Source organism: Camellia sinensis, chromosome 9, assembly GCF_055761805.1.
Source record: "Camellia sinensis isolate YWXY chromosome 9, ASM5576180v1, whole genome shotgun sequence".
Lineage (NCBI taxonomy): Eukaryota > Viridiplantae > Streptophyta > Magnoliopsida > Ericales > Theaceae > Camellia > Camellia sinensis.
The window spans coordinates 161256505-161270896 of NC_138969.1; the positions used below are offsets into that span (position 1 = coordinate 161256505).

The window sequence follows — 14392 nt, forward strand, 5'->3', positions numbered from 1 at the left end:
TTCATACATATTTTGAGCCCAGGTCTTACAAGGAAGCTTGCCATGATCCCAATTGGATTGCCGCCATGAATGATGAGTTAACTACTTTGGCTAACACTTAGACTTGGGATTTGGTTCCATTACCTGCTGATAAGAATGTTGTAGGCTGTAAATGGGTCTATAAGGTCAAAACCCTTTCTGATGGGTCTTTGGAACGGTACAAAGCTCGTCTAGTTGCCTAAGGCTTTTCTCAGGAGTATGGGATTGATTACGATGAGACTTTTGCCCCCGTTGCCAAGATGACTACTGTTCGTACTCTTATCTCTGTTGCCGCTGCCCATCATTGGCCCCTGTTTCAACTAGATGTCAAAAATGCTTTTCTGAATGGGCATCTTGCTGAAGAAGTGTATATGCGCCCTCCACCAGGTCTCTCTCACCCTCCTAGTGTTGTTTGTCGTCTTCGCCGTGCTCTATATGGTCTTAAGCAGTCTCCTCGTGCTTGGTATGAACGATTTCACTCTGTTGCCCTTCAGCTTGGTTTTCGCCCTAGTCATCATGATTGTGCTCTCTTTGTTCGGCACACTTCTGTTGGGCTTGTTCTCCTTCTCTTATATGTGGATGATATGATCATCACTAGCTCTGATTATAGTACTATTGAGGAGGTTAAGCATCAGTTGTTTCAGGAGTTCGAGATGAAGGATTTGGGGTTTCTTCGGTATTTTCTTGGTATTGAGGTTGCTACTTCTCCTACTGGGTATCTTTTCTCTCAGACTAAATATGCCCGTGATATTCTTTCTCGTGCCAATCTCACTGATGAGAAAATTGTTGACACTCCTCTTGAGTTGCATGCTAAGTTTTCTGCTTCTGATGACGTTCCTCTTGAGGATCCCACTTTGTTTCGCGAGTTGGTTGGGTGCCTTGTTTATCTCACCGTTACTCGTCCGGATATCTCCTATGCTGTGCACATTCTCAGTCAATTTGTTTCTGCTCCTCGTTCCACACACTGGGCTGCCTTACTTCGTACTTTGCGCTACCTTCGTGGCACTTTGTTGCAATGTTTACTGTTATCTACCTCTTCGGACTTGACTCTTTGTGCCTATGCTGACGCTGATTGGGCAGGTGACATCTCTGATCGCAAATCCACTTCTGGTCTTTGTGTTTTCCTTGGCGATTCCCTTATATCCTGGAAAAGTAAGAAGCAGTCTGTCGTTGCTCGTTCCACTGCTGAGGCTGAGTATCGTGCCATAGCTCATGCTACTTCCGAGATCGTTTGGCTTCGCTGGCTTCTTTCTGATATGGGTGTCTCTCTTTCTGATCCGACTCCGTTGTATTGTGATAATCAGAGTGCTGTCCAGATTGCCCATAATTCCATCTTTCATGAGCGGACCAAGCATGTTGAAATAAATTGTCACTTTGTTAGACAGCATCTTCAGGCTGGCACTATTACTCTCCCTTTTGTTCCCTCATCTCTTCAGTTAGCCGATTTTTTTACGAAGACTCATACTGTTGCTTGTTTTCATTTTCTTCTTAGCAAACTTTTGATGCTTTCTGCGCGTGCATCCTCAGTTTGAGGGGAGGTGTGAATTATGTAGTTTATATTATTCATTAAGGATAGTTTAGTACTTTAGGTTATTAGGGTTTCATCCTATTGCTTATATATTTGTACTTCTTTTGATTAATCAATTGACATAAGTTTTGTCATCTGTTAACAGTCGCATCGGCATCTTGGGCATCCTTCTTTTTATTTACTTAAGCATTTATTTCCATCTGTTTTTGCAAACAACAATGTGTCTGAGTTTCTTTGCGAGTCTTGTCAACTTGGAAAATAACACAGAGCTTCTTTTGCTCTCAGTTTTAATAAAAGTTTAATTCCTTTTTCATTAATATATTCTGATGTCTGGGGTCTATCTCACATTATGTCTGTGAAAGGTCGTAGATGGTTTGTTACATTTATTGATGATTTTCCTCGTACTACTGGGTGTATCTCATGAAAGACAAGAGTGAGGTTTTCTCTATATTCCGCAATTTTCATAAGATGATTTGTATTCAGTTTGGGGCCACTGTCAAAATCTTCAATTCTAATAATGGGGGGAATACATAGATTCTAAGTTAGGGTAATATTTTTCTGCCCATAACATTATCCATCAGACCTCTTGCACCAATACCCCTCAACAAAATGGGGTGACGGAATGCAAGAATCGTCATTTTCTTGACATGGCTCAGTACATGTGTTTTTCTAGGAATGTGCCTCGATCCCACTAGGGCGACGTTGTTCTCACCGCTGCCCATCTTATTAATCATCTTCCTACCTAGGTCTTGCACAAACAAGCTCCCCTTCAAGTCCTTCTAGGTTCCGAGTCCTTGTTTTTTGTTCCTCCCAAAATATTTAGCTGTGTCTGTTTTATCCACAATCACTCTCCTACTCGTGGTAAGTTGGACCCTCGCTCCCTCAAATGTGTTTTCCTTGGGTACTCTCCTACTCAAAAGAGGTATAAGTGCTATCACCCTCCTTCTCGTAAGTGGTTTTTGTCCACGGATGTCATCTTCTTTGAGTCCCAATCCTATTTCTTGTCCTCTCCGGTGTCACAGTCCTCCCTTCAAGGGGAGCCTTAGTGTGAAGAGATGCCTGTGATTCCTATAGTGGAACCAATTGTTCTTGAACCACCACCTCTTACTGGGACTACAGAACGCAATGTCACCAAGGATAGGGAAGGACAAGTTTATGTCATGGACAAAGATAGACAGAAAGTTAACTGGACACAAGAGAACACTTCTACTCACCCATTGCCATCTCCTGCTTCTGATGAGAGTTCAGGTAATTTTGAATCTCTTGAGTCCACTGATCTTGATACTCGTATTGATCTTAATGTTCCTATTGCCAAGAGAAAGGGTGTGAGATCTTGTACTCAACATCCTATCTTAAATTTTGTGTCCTACTCTCATTTGTCATCCTCATATAGAGCTTTTGTATCAAATATTTCTTCTGTTAGCATTCTTAACCATTTTTAAGATGCTCTTGCTACCTCTTAGTGGAAACTTGCCATGATTGAGGAAATGAAAGTACTCAGGAAGAATGGCACTTGGGAATTGACTGAGTTACCTAAGGGTAAACGACTTGTGGGATGCAAATGAGTGTATACTGTGAAACACAAAGCGGATGGTTCGATTGAGTGTTACAAGGCTAGACTTGTGGCAAAAGGGTTAACTCAGACATATGGCGTTGACTATCAGGAGACTTTGCACCCGTGGCTAAGATGAATTCAGTCAGAGTACATCTCTCTCTAGCAGCTAATCTAAATTGGCCACTTCATCAGTTTGATGTAAAGAATGCCTTTCTCCATGGTGACTAAGAAGAAGAGGTATATATGGACATTCCTTCTGATTTTGAGGATCATCAGACAGAGGGTAAAGTATGCCGGCTTTAGAAGTCATTATATGGTCTCAAACAGTCTCCAAGGGTTTGGTTTGAGAGATTCACTCAGGCTATGCTAAAATATGGCTTCAAACAGAGTCAGGCAGATCACACCTTATTTGTGAAAACATTCATCACGCAGTAAGACTACAACGCTCATTATTTATGTGGATGACATAGTTCTTATAGGTGATAATAGTGAGGAAATCCCTCTGTAGAAGAAATATTTAGCAAGTGGGTTTGAAAAAGACCTGGGGAGCTTGAAGTATTTTCTAGGAATTGAAGTTGCTCGCTCTAAGGATAGGATATTTATCTCACAAAGGAAGTATGTGCTTGATCTGTTGAAAGAAACAGGGATGCTTGGTTGCAAAGCCTGTGACACTCTACTGGAATCCAATCAGAAACTAGGGAATGATGAAGGAGGAGCAGCTGTTGATAGAGGGAGCTATCAGCGATTAGTGAGTAAGCTCATCTGCCTATCTCACTCTCGTCCTGATATTGCTGTTGCTATCAGTATGGTTAGCCAGTTTATGCCTGCTCCTCATCAGATTCACTTTGAGGCTGTCATAAGAATTTTGAGGTACTTGAAGTCTGCTCTTAGTAAGGGTTCTATTTTTTAAAGCATGATCATCTTCGTGTGGAAGCTTATACAGATGTTGACTAGGCTGGATCAGCAACTGATAGGAGATCGACTTCAGGGTATTGCACCTTGGTTGGAGGCAACCTAGTTACTTGGAGGAGTACAAAACAGAATGTGGTTGCCAGGTCAAGTGCAAAAGTTGAGTTTAGAACTATGGCATAAGGGGTGTGTTAGAATTGATGTATTATTGATTGATATCTGATATGTTGATATCTATTACAATGATTCATGATTCCTATATATAGAAGAGGGTGAGTGTGTAGTAGGTAAGGAGTAGGTGAAGTGGAGGTGGTAGTGGTGTAGTGGGTTAGGTTTAGTGGAGTAGGTGAGGTGGTAGTGGTGTAGTGGGTTAGGTTTAGTGGAGTAGGTGAGGTGGTAGTGGTGTAGCGGGTTAGGTTTAGTGGAGTAGGTTTAAGTGGGTGAAGTAGGTGGAGAGTAGGTGGATTTTAACAGCCCCCCGCAAACTCAAGGGGGATAGGAACTAACCAACTTGAGTTTGGAGAGAGTAACAAAACAAGAAAATACATAAAAAGAGGATAGGAGACACTGTATGGTCGTGTCAGACCATTGGTGAAGACACTGGATGGTGGTGTCATAACGTTGTAGAGGACACTGTATGGGGGTGTCATAACGTTGTAGAGGACACTGGATGGCGGTGTCAGACCGATGTAGAAGACAGTTTATGGGGTCATGTCGGACCGTTGTAGCAGACAATGTTGTGACAGTTGTTGTGACAGTTTACGGAGTCTTGCTGGACCCTTGTAGAAACTAACCGGAATCAATGTCGGGACAGTTTACAGAGTCTTGTCGGACCCCTTAAAAAGTCGCACCCTCAAAAGGTGTGCCCAATCTTTCAAAAGGCGTGCCATCAAAAGGCGTGCCCAATCTATAAAAAGGCGTGCCATCAAAAGGCGTGCCTATCAAAAGGAGCGCCCATGTTGTCGGCGAGCGCTGAGAGGCGCATGATGTGCGTGTCGGCCTTGGCTATTTAACCAAGGTTGATGCTGAGGCTGAGGCAGACAAAAAACTTCTGAAAATCCTCTGAAAAAAAAACTCTTCCTTTGCTGAGAGAGAAACTCTGTAATACTCTGTAACCAACCCGTCTCTGAAACACTCAGCAACATGGCCTCTTCTTCCCGCCCAGCTACCCAGAACATGGCCTCCTCTTCCCGTGGTCTGCTCACGCTCTTTCCAGAACTGAACGAGTCCACAAGAGAAATAACTGGTGCGGTTGCCAGTGAACCTCAACCAAACACCTCTGTGTTTGCTCCGTTGAACTTTCCGATGCGGTCGGTGGAGCAAAAAATGGCGGTGCAAACTGATATTGAGGCCAATCAGTATACTCTGAAGTCATGTGTGGAAACCATGACTGCGGTCACAAACTTGTCGCACCGGCTACAGAGCAGGACAAATGAGGTGCAACAGTTAAACTCCCAACTAGCTCTGCTCCAGCGCATGTATAAGGATGCGCGAGCAGAGATAAGTGTGCTGAAGGCAGAAAACAAGGAGCTGAAGCGGAAGGCCACCGTGATGTTCCGATTTGGAGGGCCACCATATGCTGTAGTGGAGGAGCAGGGAGGAGGAAACTTGCTTGGTGGTCTAGGAAGCACGGAGGCAACACCGTCAAGGGCCGTCCAGGACGGAGGCAAGAAGAAAAGACAGGCGGCAGAGTAGAGAAGAAAAATCCCGCCTGTGTATGTGGTTGTTTGGGATTTGGTTGTTTGGTTGTTTTTTTTTTCTTTCAATTTTTTTTTTTTTCCCAAGTATTTGCTCTGCCCAAGACGTGGCCCAACACTTTATTTTATATATTATTATTATTCTTATTATTTCAACCAAAAAAAAAAAAAAAAAAAAAAAAACAAACAGAGGCAGAATTGCACACCAAACCTTCCCTTATTTTATTCATGTCGGGGTAGTGGGAAACATGGGTGCGAAAGGGGCTCCAACTAAGTTGTTTAATAAAAAAGAAGCACAGGGCTCTCGAGGCGCATGTGCATGGGGCCCACGGGAAGACCAGCAAATACCATCATCTTGTTTATTCTAGCTGCTTAGGTTCTGGAAATACTCTGCAGGTACTGAAGGCGGGCAGTATTTCTTCGCAACAAATTTGTACTTGTGTTGACTGTATTGATTGCAGGTAAACTAGAACTGAGGCTATTACAGCAGAGGCTATGCAGTGCCTTAACGCATTCACATAAATCAGAGGGTTGGTAAAGTGTGTAATGTCGCAAGGTGGAATTCCAAGGTCTCTTCGAAGGAAGGAGTATGTAGTTGGCCAAGAAAATTGCTGAAGCAGCAATAAGTGAGGGGGCATAACAAAGCATGTTGTATTCTAGAAGGGATAGCTCTGCAACGTAGTTGGCTAAGCACTCCAGCTGCATTGAGGGAGCCAATGGTGTAATTTGCGGAGAAACCGGTAGAGTCTGCCATGGCGGATTGGAGCTCCCAGAACCTCGTCGGGTTTCGAACGAGCGATATCGCGTTGCCGATGAAGGGAAACACCATTGATGGGCCTGGGATTGAGCTCTTCTTCTTCAAGTAGAATATATTATGGCGATATATCTATCGATCTTCTCTCTCTAGAAATTGAGAAAGAAGACGGACGCGAGGAGTGAAATGAGGGACAGTTTGTTGAAGAAAAAAACAAGCTGGGTTTTGCCCAGAAAAGAGAGTTGCCGAGAGAGAGAGCAGCGGAGTGAAGGTATGGGTAGAGGTCCGGCGGGCGGCCAAGGCGAGGCTGCCGCCCGCCGGTGAAGCAGAATTATTAGCTTCTCAACCTTGCTCTGATACCATGTTAGAATTGATGTATTATTGATTGATATCTGATATGTTGATATCGATTACAATGATTCATGATTCTTATATATAGAAGAGGGTGAGTGTGTAGTAGGTAAGGAGTAGGTGAAATGGAGGTGGTAGTGGTGTAGTGGGTTAGGTTTAGTGGAGTAGGTGAGGTGGTAGTGGTGTAGTGGGTTAGGTTTAGTGGAGTAGGTTTAAGTGGGTGAAGTAGGTGGAGAGTAGGTGGATTTTAACAGGGTGTGTGAGCTCTTATGGATCAAGTTATTGTCGAGTCATCTAGGTATTGATCAGACGGACTCCATCGATTATACTGTGATAATAAGGCCGCCATCAACATCGCTCACAATCCGGTTTAACATGACAAGACAAAGCATGTTAAGATTGATCGCCACTTTATTAAGGAAAAACTCACTAGCGGCACAATATGCACTACATTTGTGCAGTCTGGTGAACAACTCGCTGACATCCTTACCAAGGGAGTTGAGAGTAAGCCATTGCGTGACATCCTAGGCAAGTTGGGCATGAGAGATATTTTCGCACCAGCTTGGCGGGGAATGTTAGAATAGCATATTATTAGTTGGGTTATTTTTTTATTGTAATTATTCTATGTCTTAGGGCTCCCTTGTAATTATTAATCTTCATTAATATAAAAAGGAGATGATATCACAATCATTCTCTAATCTTGGTATTCTCTAAAATTATCACATCCATCTATTGACAAGTCCACAGTAGAACTAACCCCTTGTTTAACTAAAGAAAATGTAACCTTGCTGGCATTCATCTGATTGATTGAGGTGAAACGTTAAATCCCTAAATTCTATAGATTAGTATCGAGTTCAAGAATCATGGCATTAATGAAGAATGAACTCAATTAAAAGAGTTTGTGTGAGTAATGATGGTGCAACCCAACTGATGTAGGACCCACGAAAAAATAACAAATTGATTAGTCTTACTAAGCAGTTAGTCTCGTGTTTTTGAGTCACTGATTTAGTGTTATTTTTTCACTTGTCTCCTCAATGCCTTTTTGACTTTCTTGCTATCTCTTTTTCTCGCTTCCTCTTTTTCTCGCTTCTTTATGTTATTCTCCTAATCTTATCTCATTATTCTCCTATATTCTTATCTTCTGTCTTTCATCTTTTTCATTTCTATTTCATAATATTTAAAATAAAAGTAAATCATCATATTATTTTGCCCATCAACTATTCAAGGAAATCCTCATGAAGGCCATGCTACTTCAAATGGCTTAATGCATTTTTTACTGCTTATTAAGGCTGATAATAATATAATATTACTGAGACATCTGTGCATAGGGTAGAGACCATGAACTGGGATCCTTTTCGGTTATGAATGAAAACTTCGTGCAACATTTAGTAGCAGTATCCAATTTGCGTGGAAACTTTGATACCCTAATTTCACAACATATTATAATCCATTGGTATCAAAAGGGGAAAAATAAATATGAGCTCCACAGGCATTGGGCAGTAAACTCATTTATTCATATATTAAGATGCCATTAATGGGTGTACCTTAGCTGTGTTAAAAATGACATTCTTGCAGTCTGGAAGAATGCTCACAGACCAAGCTGGAAGGAAGTATGAATTCCCATTAAATGTGACATTTGCACCTGAACTGCTGTCATAGTTAGCAAGAAAGGCTGCGCAGTCATTGGAAGTTTTGTAGTAGACGTGTGCCTGATAACCAAATTAATTGTCAAAAAGATAGTTAAAAGAGTGAGCAACCAATCATGAAATTTATAGAGAGTCATAGTGACATAGTCAATAAAATATTTTTAAAAATGATGGTAGTGAGCACCTAAATAGGGGCAATCACACAAACTTATGTCCACTTTAATTTATATACCCGACACTATCTTAGATTTACAGAGATTTGGGTGGGGGGAAACTTGGTGTCATTTTAAATACTACTCACCATCAGGCGAGCTATATACATTCATTGAAGTACACATCTAAACTTCTGGCATACCTCTAAATTCCTACCAAGGGACTGTTGGATTGGATTTGCATTGACCAAATATTCTTCACACTGCTTTATTGCTAGGTGCAAGTCACGGAGGTGCCCAAACTTTGGCTGCCTAATAAAACCTGCATAGGTAGTTTCTTGTAACGTACACAGAAATAGGCATGGAGGTGAAGCAGTTGATAAATTAATTGTCACGTATGTGGTACTATACTCCAAATTGATCATAGCTTCTCTTTTGAACATTAGTAAATAAAGCAATTACATGTCAAATACAACATCATTTAGATGGCCAGCTCAACATTATCACAAATGATATCATATGTTTACCTTGCTGTGGACCATCATTCAAGGACCTGAGTGGCATCCAGACAGATGATAGTTGATTGGAACTTAGTAATTTATATAGAACCAGAAAAAAAAATTTAATAGGAAGCACGCAAATATATTCAAATAAAGAATTAGGAAATAATCTTTCCCAAGAAGAAAGAACAGAAATAGGAAAAGGCCACAAATCTAGGAAGCACGGGTACAAGTACAAAAGCGGGTACAGGTACATTACGGAAACGTCGACACGAATTTTTTAAAAAAAAGAAGGATACTGGAATGGCCGGGTACGTCCATAAAAAAATAGGGTCTGGATTGCCTGCAGCCCAGATCTAGACTGGAGGGTGTTGTTTGGGTCCCTGGGGATCACCACGGGTAACATTTCGATGATCTAAACCATTCATTTTGTATAGCCTTTCATGTATAGCACCAACACAAAAATTAGGTCGTCCGATAATCGTAGCTTGCTCAAAAAATGGATGGTCTATTTTCAAAAATACACTTGCCATAAATTTTTTTGTAGACAAATGCAACAAATTAAATAGGCTATGATTATTGGATCGACATAATTTTTGCATAAATAATAAACACAAAGGGTCCGACAAAATGAACGATTCAAATTGTCCGTGGTGGGCTCAGACAGCACCCTCCAATCCAAATCTTGGACTGGAGGAAGCGCAGCCCAAAAAATATATTTTTACAATTTGTAATAGTACATGATATATAGCATTTAAAAATCAAATGCAAAAAACAATTAAAATTTCTTGCAATGGTCAAAAAGAGAACCCTAAGCATTTTTATATTGTTGATAATTACAAAAATACCATATATTTTTAATGTTTTAAAAAATAGACACAATACAATTCCCCTGTATTTTTGATAAAAAAAAATTATGCCTGACATACCTACAAAAGCACCTAAAATCTACCCAAGCCATACCCAAAGTATTTTGTATATCAGATATGTATTTCATGAACACATGCATCCATATGGTACACGTGCCCATACAGGGTAAGCATCGGTTGGCAATATTTTCAAAGTAACTATGCCTCATAGCCACAAACTACAGGGGCAGCCATAACTCTGATGCAACAGCAAAACCTTGTGACAAACTAAAGGGGTATTTCCAAGGTTGATCTTGAAAAAGCAGAATAAATAGATTTCATGTATCTCTCAGCAACTTATCTTGAAAATAAGAGGCAGTTGCCACATCTAGATTTCACCTACTAGTGGATGGTTGTTTGCACCTATGTTACCAGAAAACGCTAATATCCTAGCGAACTACGTATTGGTACGCACGTTCTAAAACATGATACATTTTCATTCTAAAATGGTAATTTAGTGATCCAAAGCGATCCCAAAAGCTTTTTTCAATATATGTCCTTAAATGTTACCTTAGGAGGAAAAAATTCAAATATAATGAACTAAAATTTAGGGTGAGTTAAGTTTTGACAAGACAAAAACATCAAAAAATGGTCATAATGTTCATAGAAAATATTATATTTTATTAGATATCTAATAGTTTAAAAAAAAAATTACTCTAGCGGTACCTTAAATTCTTAAGTATAATATATATACAAGTCTACCCCTATCGTACCACATTTTAGAGCATATGGCGTACTACGTTCCCGTTCCACATTCCAGGTAACATAGGTTTGCACAATCAGATGGGTTATTAATGTGGTTGGAATAGATTTCAAAAAGGGGTTAGTGTTGGATAACCTGATATATATTGTTGAACCCATTTCCTTATAGCTTAAGCTTTTGGGACAATTGATGATCTAACAGTTAGATCAAGTGACCTTCAAATCTATTTAAGGATATGGACCTATAAAGAGCTGAATTGAGATGAAGGAGCTATGTAGCCGAACCAAAGGATTGGGATTGAGACACTGTTGAGTTGATTTTAAGACACATTGACTTTGGAACTAAGTTGCATCCTTGGATATGTAAGCGCATGTCTGAAAACATCACATATATAACACATACATTCAGATCTAGCAAAAATGTAATAGATTGAATTTAAGTTCTGAGATCAATGAGTGTGTTGACCACATGTCAGTAAGTTTACCATATTCATCAAGTGGGGCATCATAGTCATAACTTGTTGCAATCAAAGGACCTCCAGCTGTTCGTCCAAAATTGGTGCCACCAAAATACTGCAAGGAGATACTAGAACTAAATTATGGTAATAACGTCAAATTTTATGCTTAACAAATTACAATTAGAATAAAGAAGACAAGATTTATGAGGCCCACCATATAATAGTTTTGGAAAGTGCCACCTGTTTCAAAAAAGCGTGCAACAGCAAAAGCCAAGTCCTCAACAGGTCGGTAAGGAACTGCATATCCAAATGAAAGGAACCTGTAACATCATTTTGAACGTTAAATGCATTCACATCTCTTTGACGAATTAAAATGCTTCAATTGTCACAAATGTCTTTTACATAGGCTAAGCTAGATATATAATTTTACCATCCACTGTAGTTTTCTGTCCACATCTTTGGCTTGGAAGGGGAATTTGGTGTAAACCGATCACAATAAAACCCATTACATGTGTTTATCTACGTTAACAACATGAGAGTTTAAATTAGGCAATAATAATATCTTTAAAATAAAACTTCTAAACAAAGCCAAAGACCAGAAACATTGATTCGTGGCAGATTTGAATAAGACTATTTTTTAGTCAAGAGACCATAAAGCTTCTTCTTCACCTTTCTCTTTTACATTTCTATTTCGTTCAATCTTACATTTTGTTTCTTCACATCCATGTCATGAGCATAATCAGAACAAGCTGATGAAAATTTAAAATAATATGCAGCAATTTTTTTCTCTCTTTTTCTTTCTTTTTTTTTCCCTTTCTTTTGTGTGTGTGTTTTTAATTTTTGATGAGCAAAAAGATCCTTTAAAGGGCTCTGAAAACAGAGCACACATGTGAGGTATACCACATACAGAAGCCGAAAGACCCAAAAAGGCTAACAAAAGCAATCCACTTGACTATACAACCCTCCCAAAAATCCTGCTACAGAATCTATCAAAGTAGGAAAATACTCCATCCAAAAAAAAAGAAAGAAAGAAAGAAATTATTGTGTTCAACATCATATATTATATTATTTTCCATGGGTACTTCCTCCTATTCAAAAGATATTTATTCTATTAGGCTCCTCCCAAATAGGTCTTAATACTCTTGTCTGCCAAAATCCTACAAGAAGCTTCTACAACCATGTTGGTTTGGTGATACCATGATGTCCCTTCCACAAAATCTCAAGAATGTGCGTTGCTAACATAACTAGCAACTCAACAAAGCCTTGTCCCAACTATTTTCCAACGGCTTATGAATTCTGTTCACCATTCCACTCTATTAAGAGTCATAACCTTAAGTGAACCACATGCTACCCATGTTTTTCTTACTATCTTAACTCATGTAAATCCACACGAACGGCAAAAATAGAAGGCTTGATTTGACAACAAAGCATTTCTGGTGCCCAACTACCTTGCATTTCTAGTGGCTTGCAAATGCAAGAAATAATAATTTAATTTGCTCATCTGCAGGACTATTGTGAGCCTTCGTACATCTAACTGCCTCAATATACAGCGGTATAATAATACATAAAACAAGATAGCATTTTGATGCTTCTGGTACAAAATGAGCTATGAAGCACGGACACCTCTTTGAAGGTCAGGTTTACTGGTGTCCGACAAGTGTGCCAGACATGTGTCAGACAAGCTGGGGGACACATTGAGACATGCTGGGACAATTTTATTTTTTTAATTGTTTTCACCGGAATAGCATACAAAGGTTCATGAATTTGAAGAAAATAAATATTTAACATATAATAAATTTATAGTATTAAAAAATATAACATATAATAAACATATAAAATTATATGTTTTGCATGTGTCTTCACCGTGTTGTGTTCTGCATTTTTTGAAAATTTGCATGTCCATGTCATGTCATGTGTATGTGTCCGTGCTTCTTAGAATATGAGTAACCGTTCACATTTAACTTATAGAAGAAACAATGACTGGTTACAGGATAAACACTTACCACTGGATCAGGTGCATCTTTCTGCACGCACATCACCCATGGAACAGTAGTGTTAAGACCGACAGCCATTTCTGCAGCCCATTTGACATATGACTGTCCTTCTATTCCATAGGCCCACTCAACATTTCCATACTCATTCTCAATCTGTTACAGCAAAAAAGGAGACGTAAATTAAAACAATTAAGTGATATTGACTTTAGAAAAATCATCATCCTTTACTTAACTACGATACATATTTGTGATTGGGCAGGATGAAAAGAAAAAAAAGCTAGATAATAGGATAAGAAAATAAATTATACGATTGTCACAAAATTTTGTTGACATTGAACATAAATTAATGCCATTGGATATGGCACTTTCCCAAGCTCTTAAAATACCATGAGGATTCAAACTTGAATGCCCTGAAAACTAAGCTATCAAATCAATGTCAAAATAAAAAATAAAAAATTGCATTAATTTTGATTTCTATAATTGAAGCCATTCACTAGATCAGATCTGTATGTGCAGATAACCTTGTCTCAAATGAACCGCCATTTTGTCTAAATTTTAAAATGAAAGATTTGCAACAATTACACTGTAATTATAATTAAGTTCTCGTGTACATTGCATCTGCATTCCATGAAATTATATTAAACATTATATTTCAAATAAGCACAACATGTTCAGCCCATTGGTATTCAGATTATTTTACTAAGGAAAGAGAATGTCACTAATCAAAAACTGAAGTTAAATATTTGAGAGAAAACTTCAAGACTTTTTTTTTGGGGGGGGGGAATCAGCGTTTCTATTTGCACATCACACTTTGTCTCAGTTCACAACATTTTTTTCATTTCGGATATCAACTTCTGAACAAAATCAATTGTTATGGCATCAACTACTGTTGGCACATAAATTTCAACCAAATTTATGTTTAAATTTCAAATATAGTCAATGACACACAGAGCCTATGATAAGATTGTTGTAGGCAATCACTTCCCAAAATGATCAACTTGCTCCGTTAAAGTGTATAAATAAAACGCCGTATCTCAATGACGTTATTCAAGATGCTCAAGTGACACGTAGAGCTTACGAAAGATAACACCTGTAGAGCCTACAACAAGGATTTAAAAATATATTGATAGAGATAAATTGTATGTATTATTGATTGATATATTGATATTTATTACAATGATTCATGATTCCTATATATAGAAGAGGGTGAGTGTGTAGTA

General features: G+C 39.0%; 1 protein-coding gene across 3 annotated transcripts in view; it reads right to left on the minus strand.

The window, feature by feature from the left end:
* Positions 1 to 14392, minus strand: part of LOC114296257 (beta-galactosidase 6) — a 54824-nt gene that overhangs the window by 29499 nt on the left and 10933 nt on the right. For all 3 annotated transcript variants that reach the window (XR_014341000.1, XM_082888580.1, XM_082888581.1), the window contains exons 6-11: positions 13182 to 13325; positions 11609 to 11697; positions 11393 to 11498; positions 11206 to 11293; positions 8814 to 8932; positions 8357 to 8521 (exon numbers count right to left, since the gene is read on the minus strand). Coding sequence is in view for 2 of the 3 variants with exons in the window: in XM_082888580.1 (XP_082744706.1) it covers positions 8357 to 8521; positions 8814 to 8932; positions 11206 to 11293; positions 11393 to 11498; positions 11609 to 11697; positions 13182 to 13325 (711 nt within the window). In the remaining variant the exon portion in view is untranslated. The remainder of the gene's footprint in view (positions 1 to 8356; positions 8522 to 8813; positions 8933 to 11205; positions 11294 to 11392; positions 11499 to 11608; positions 11698 to 13181; positions 13326 to 14392) is intronic.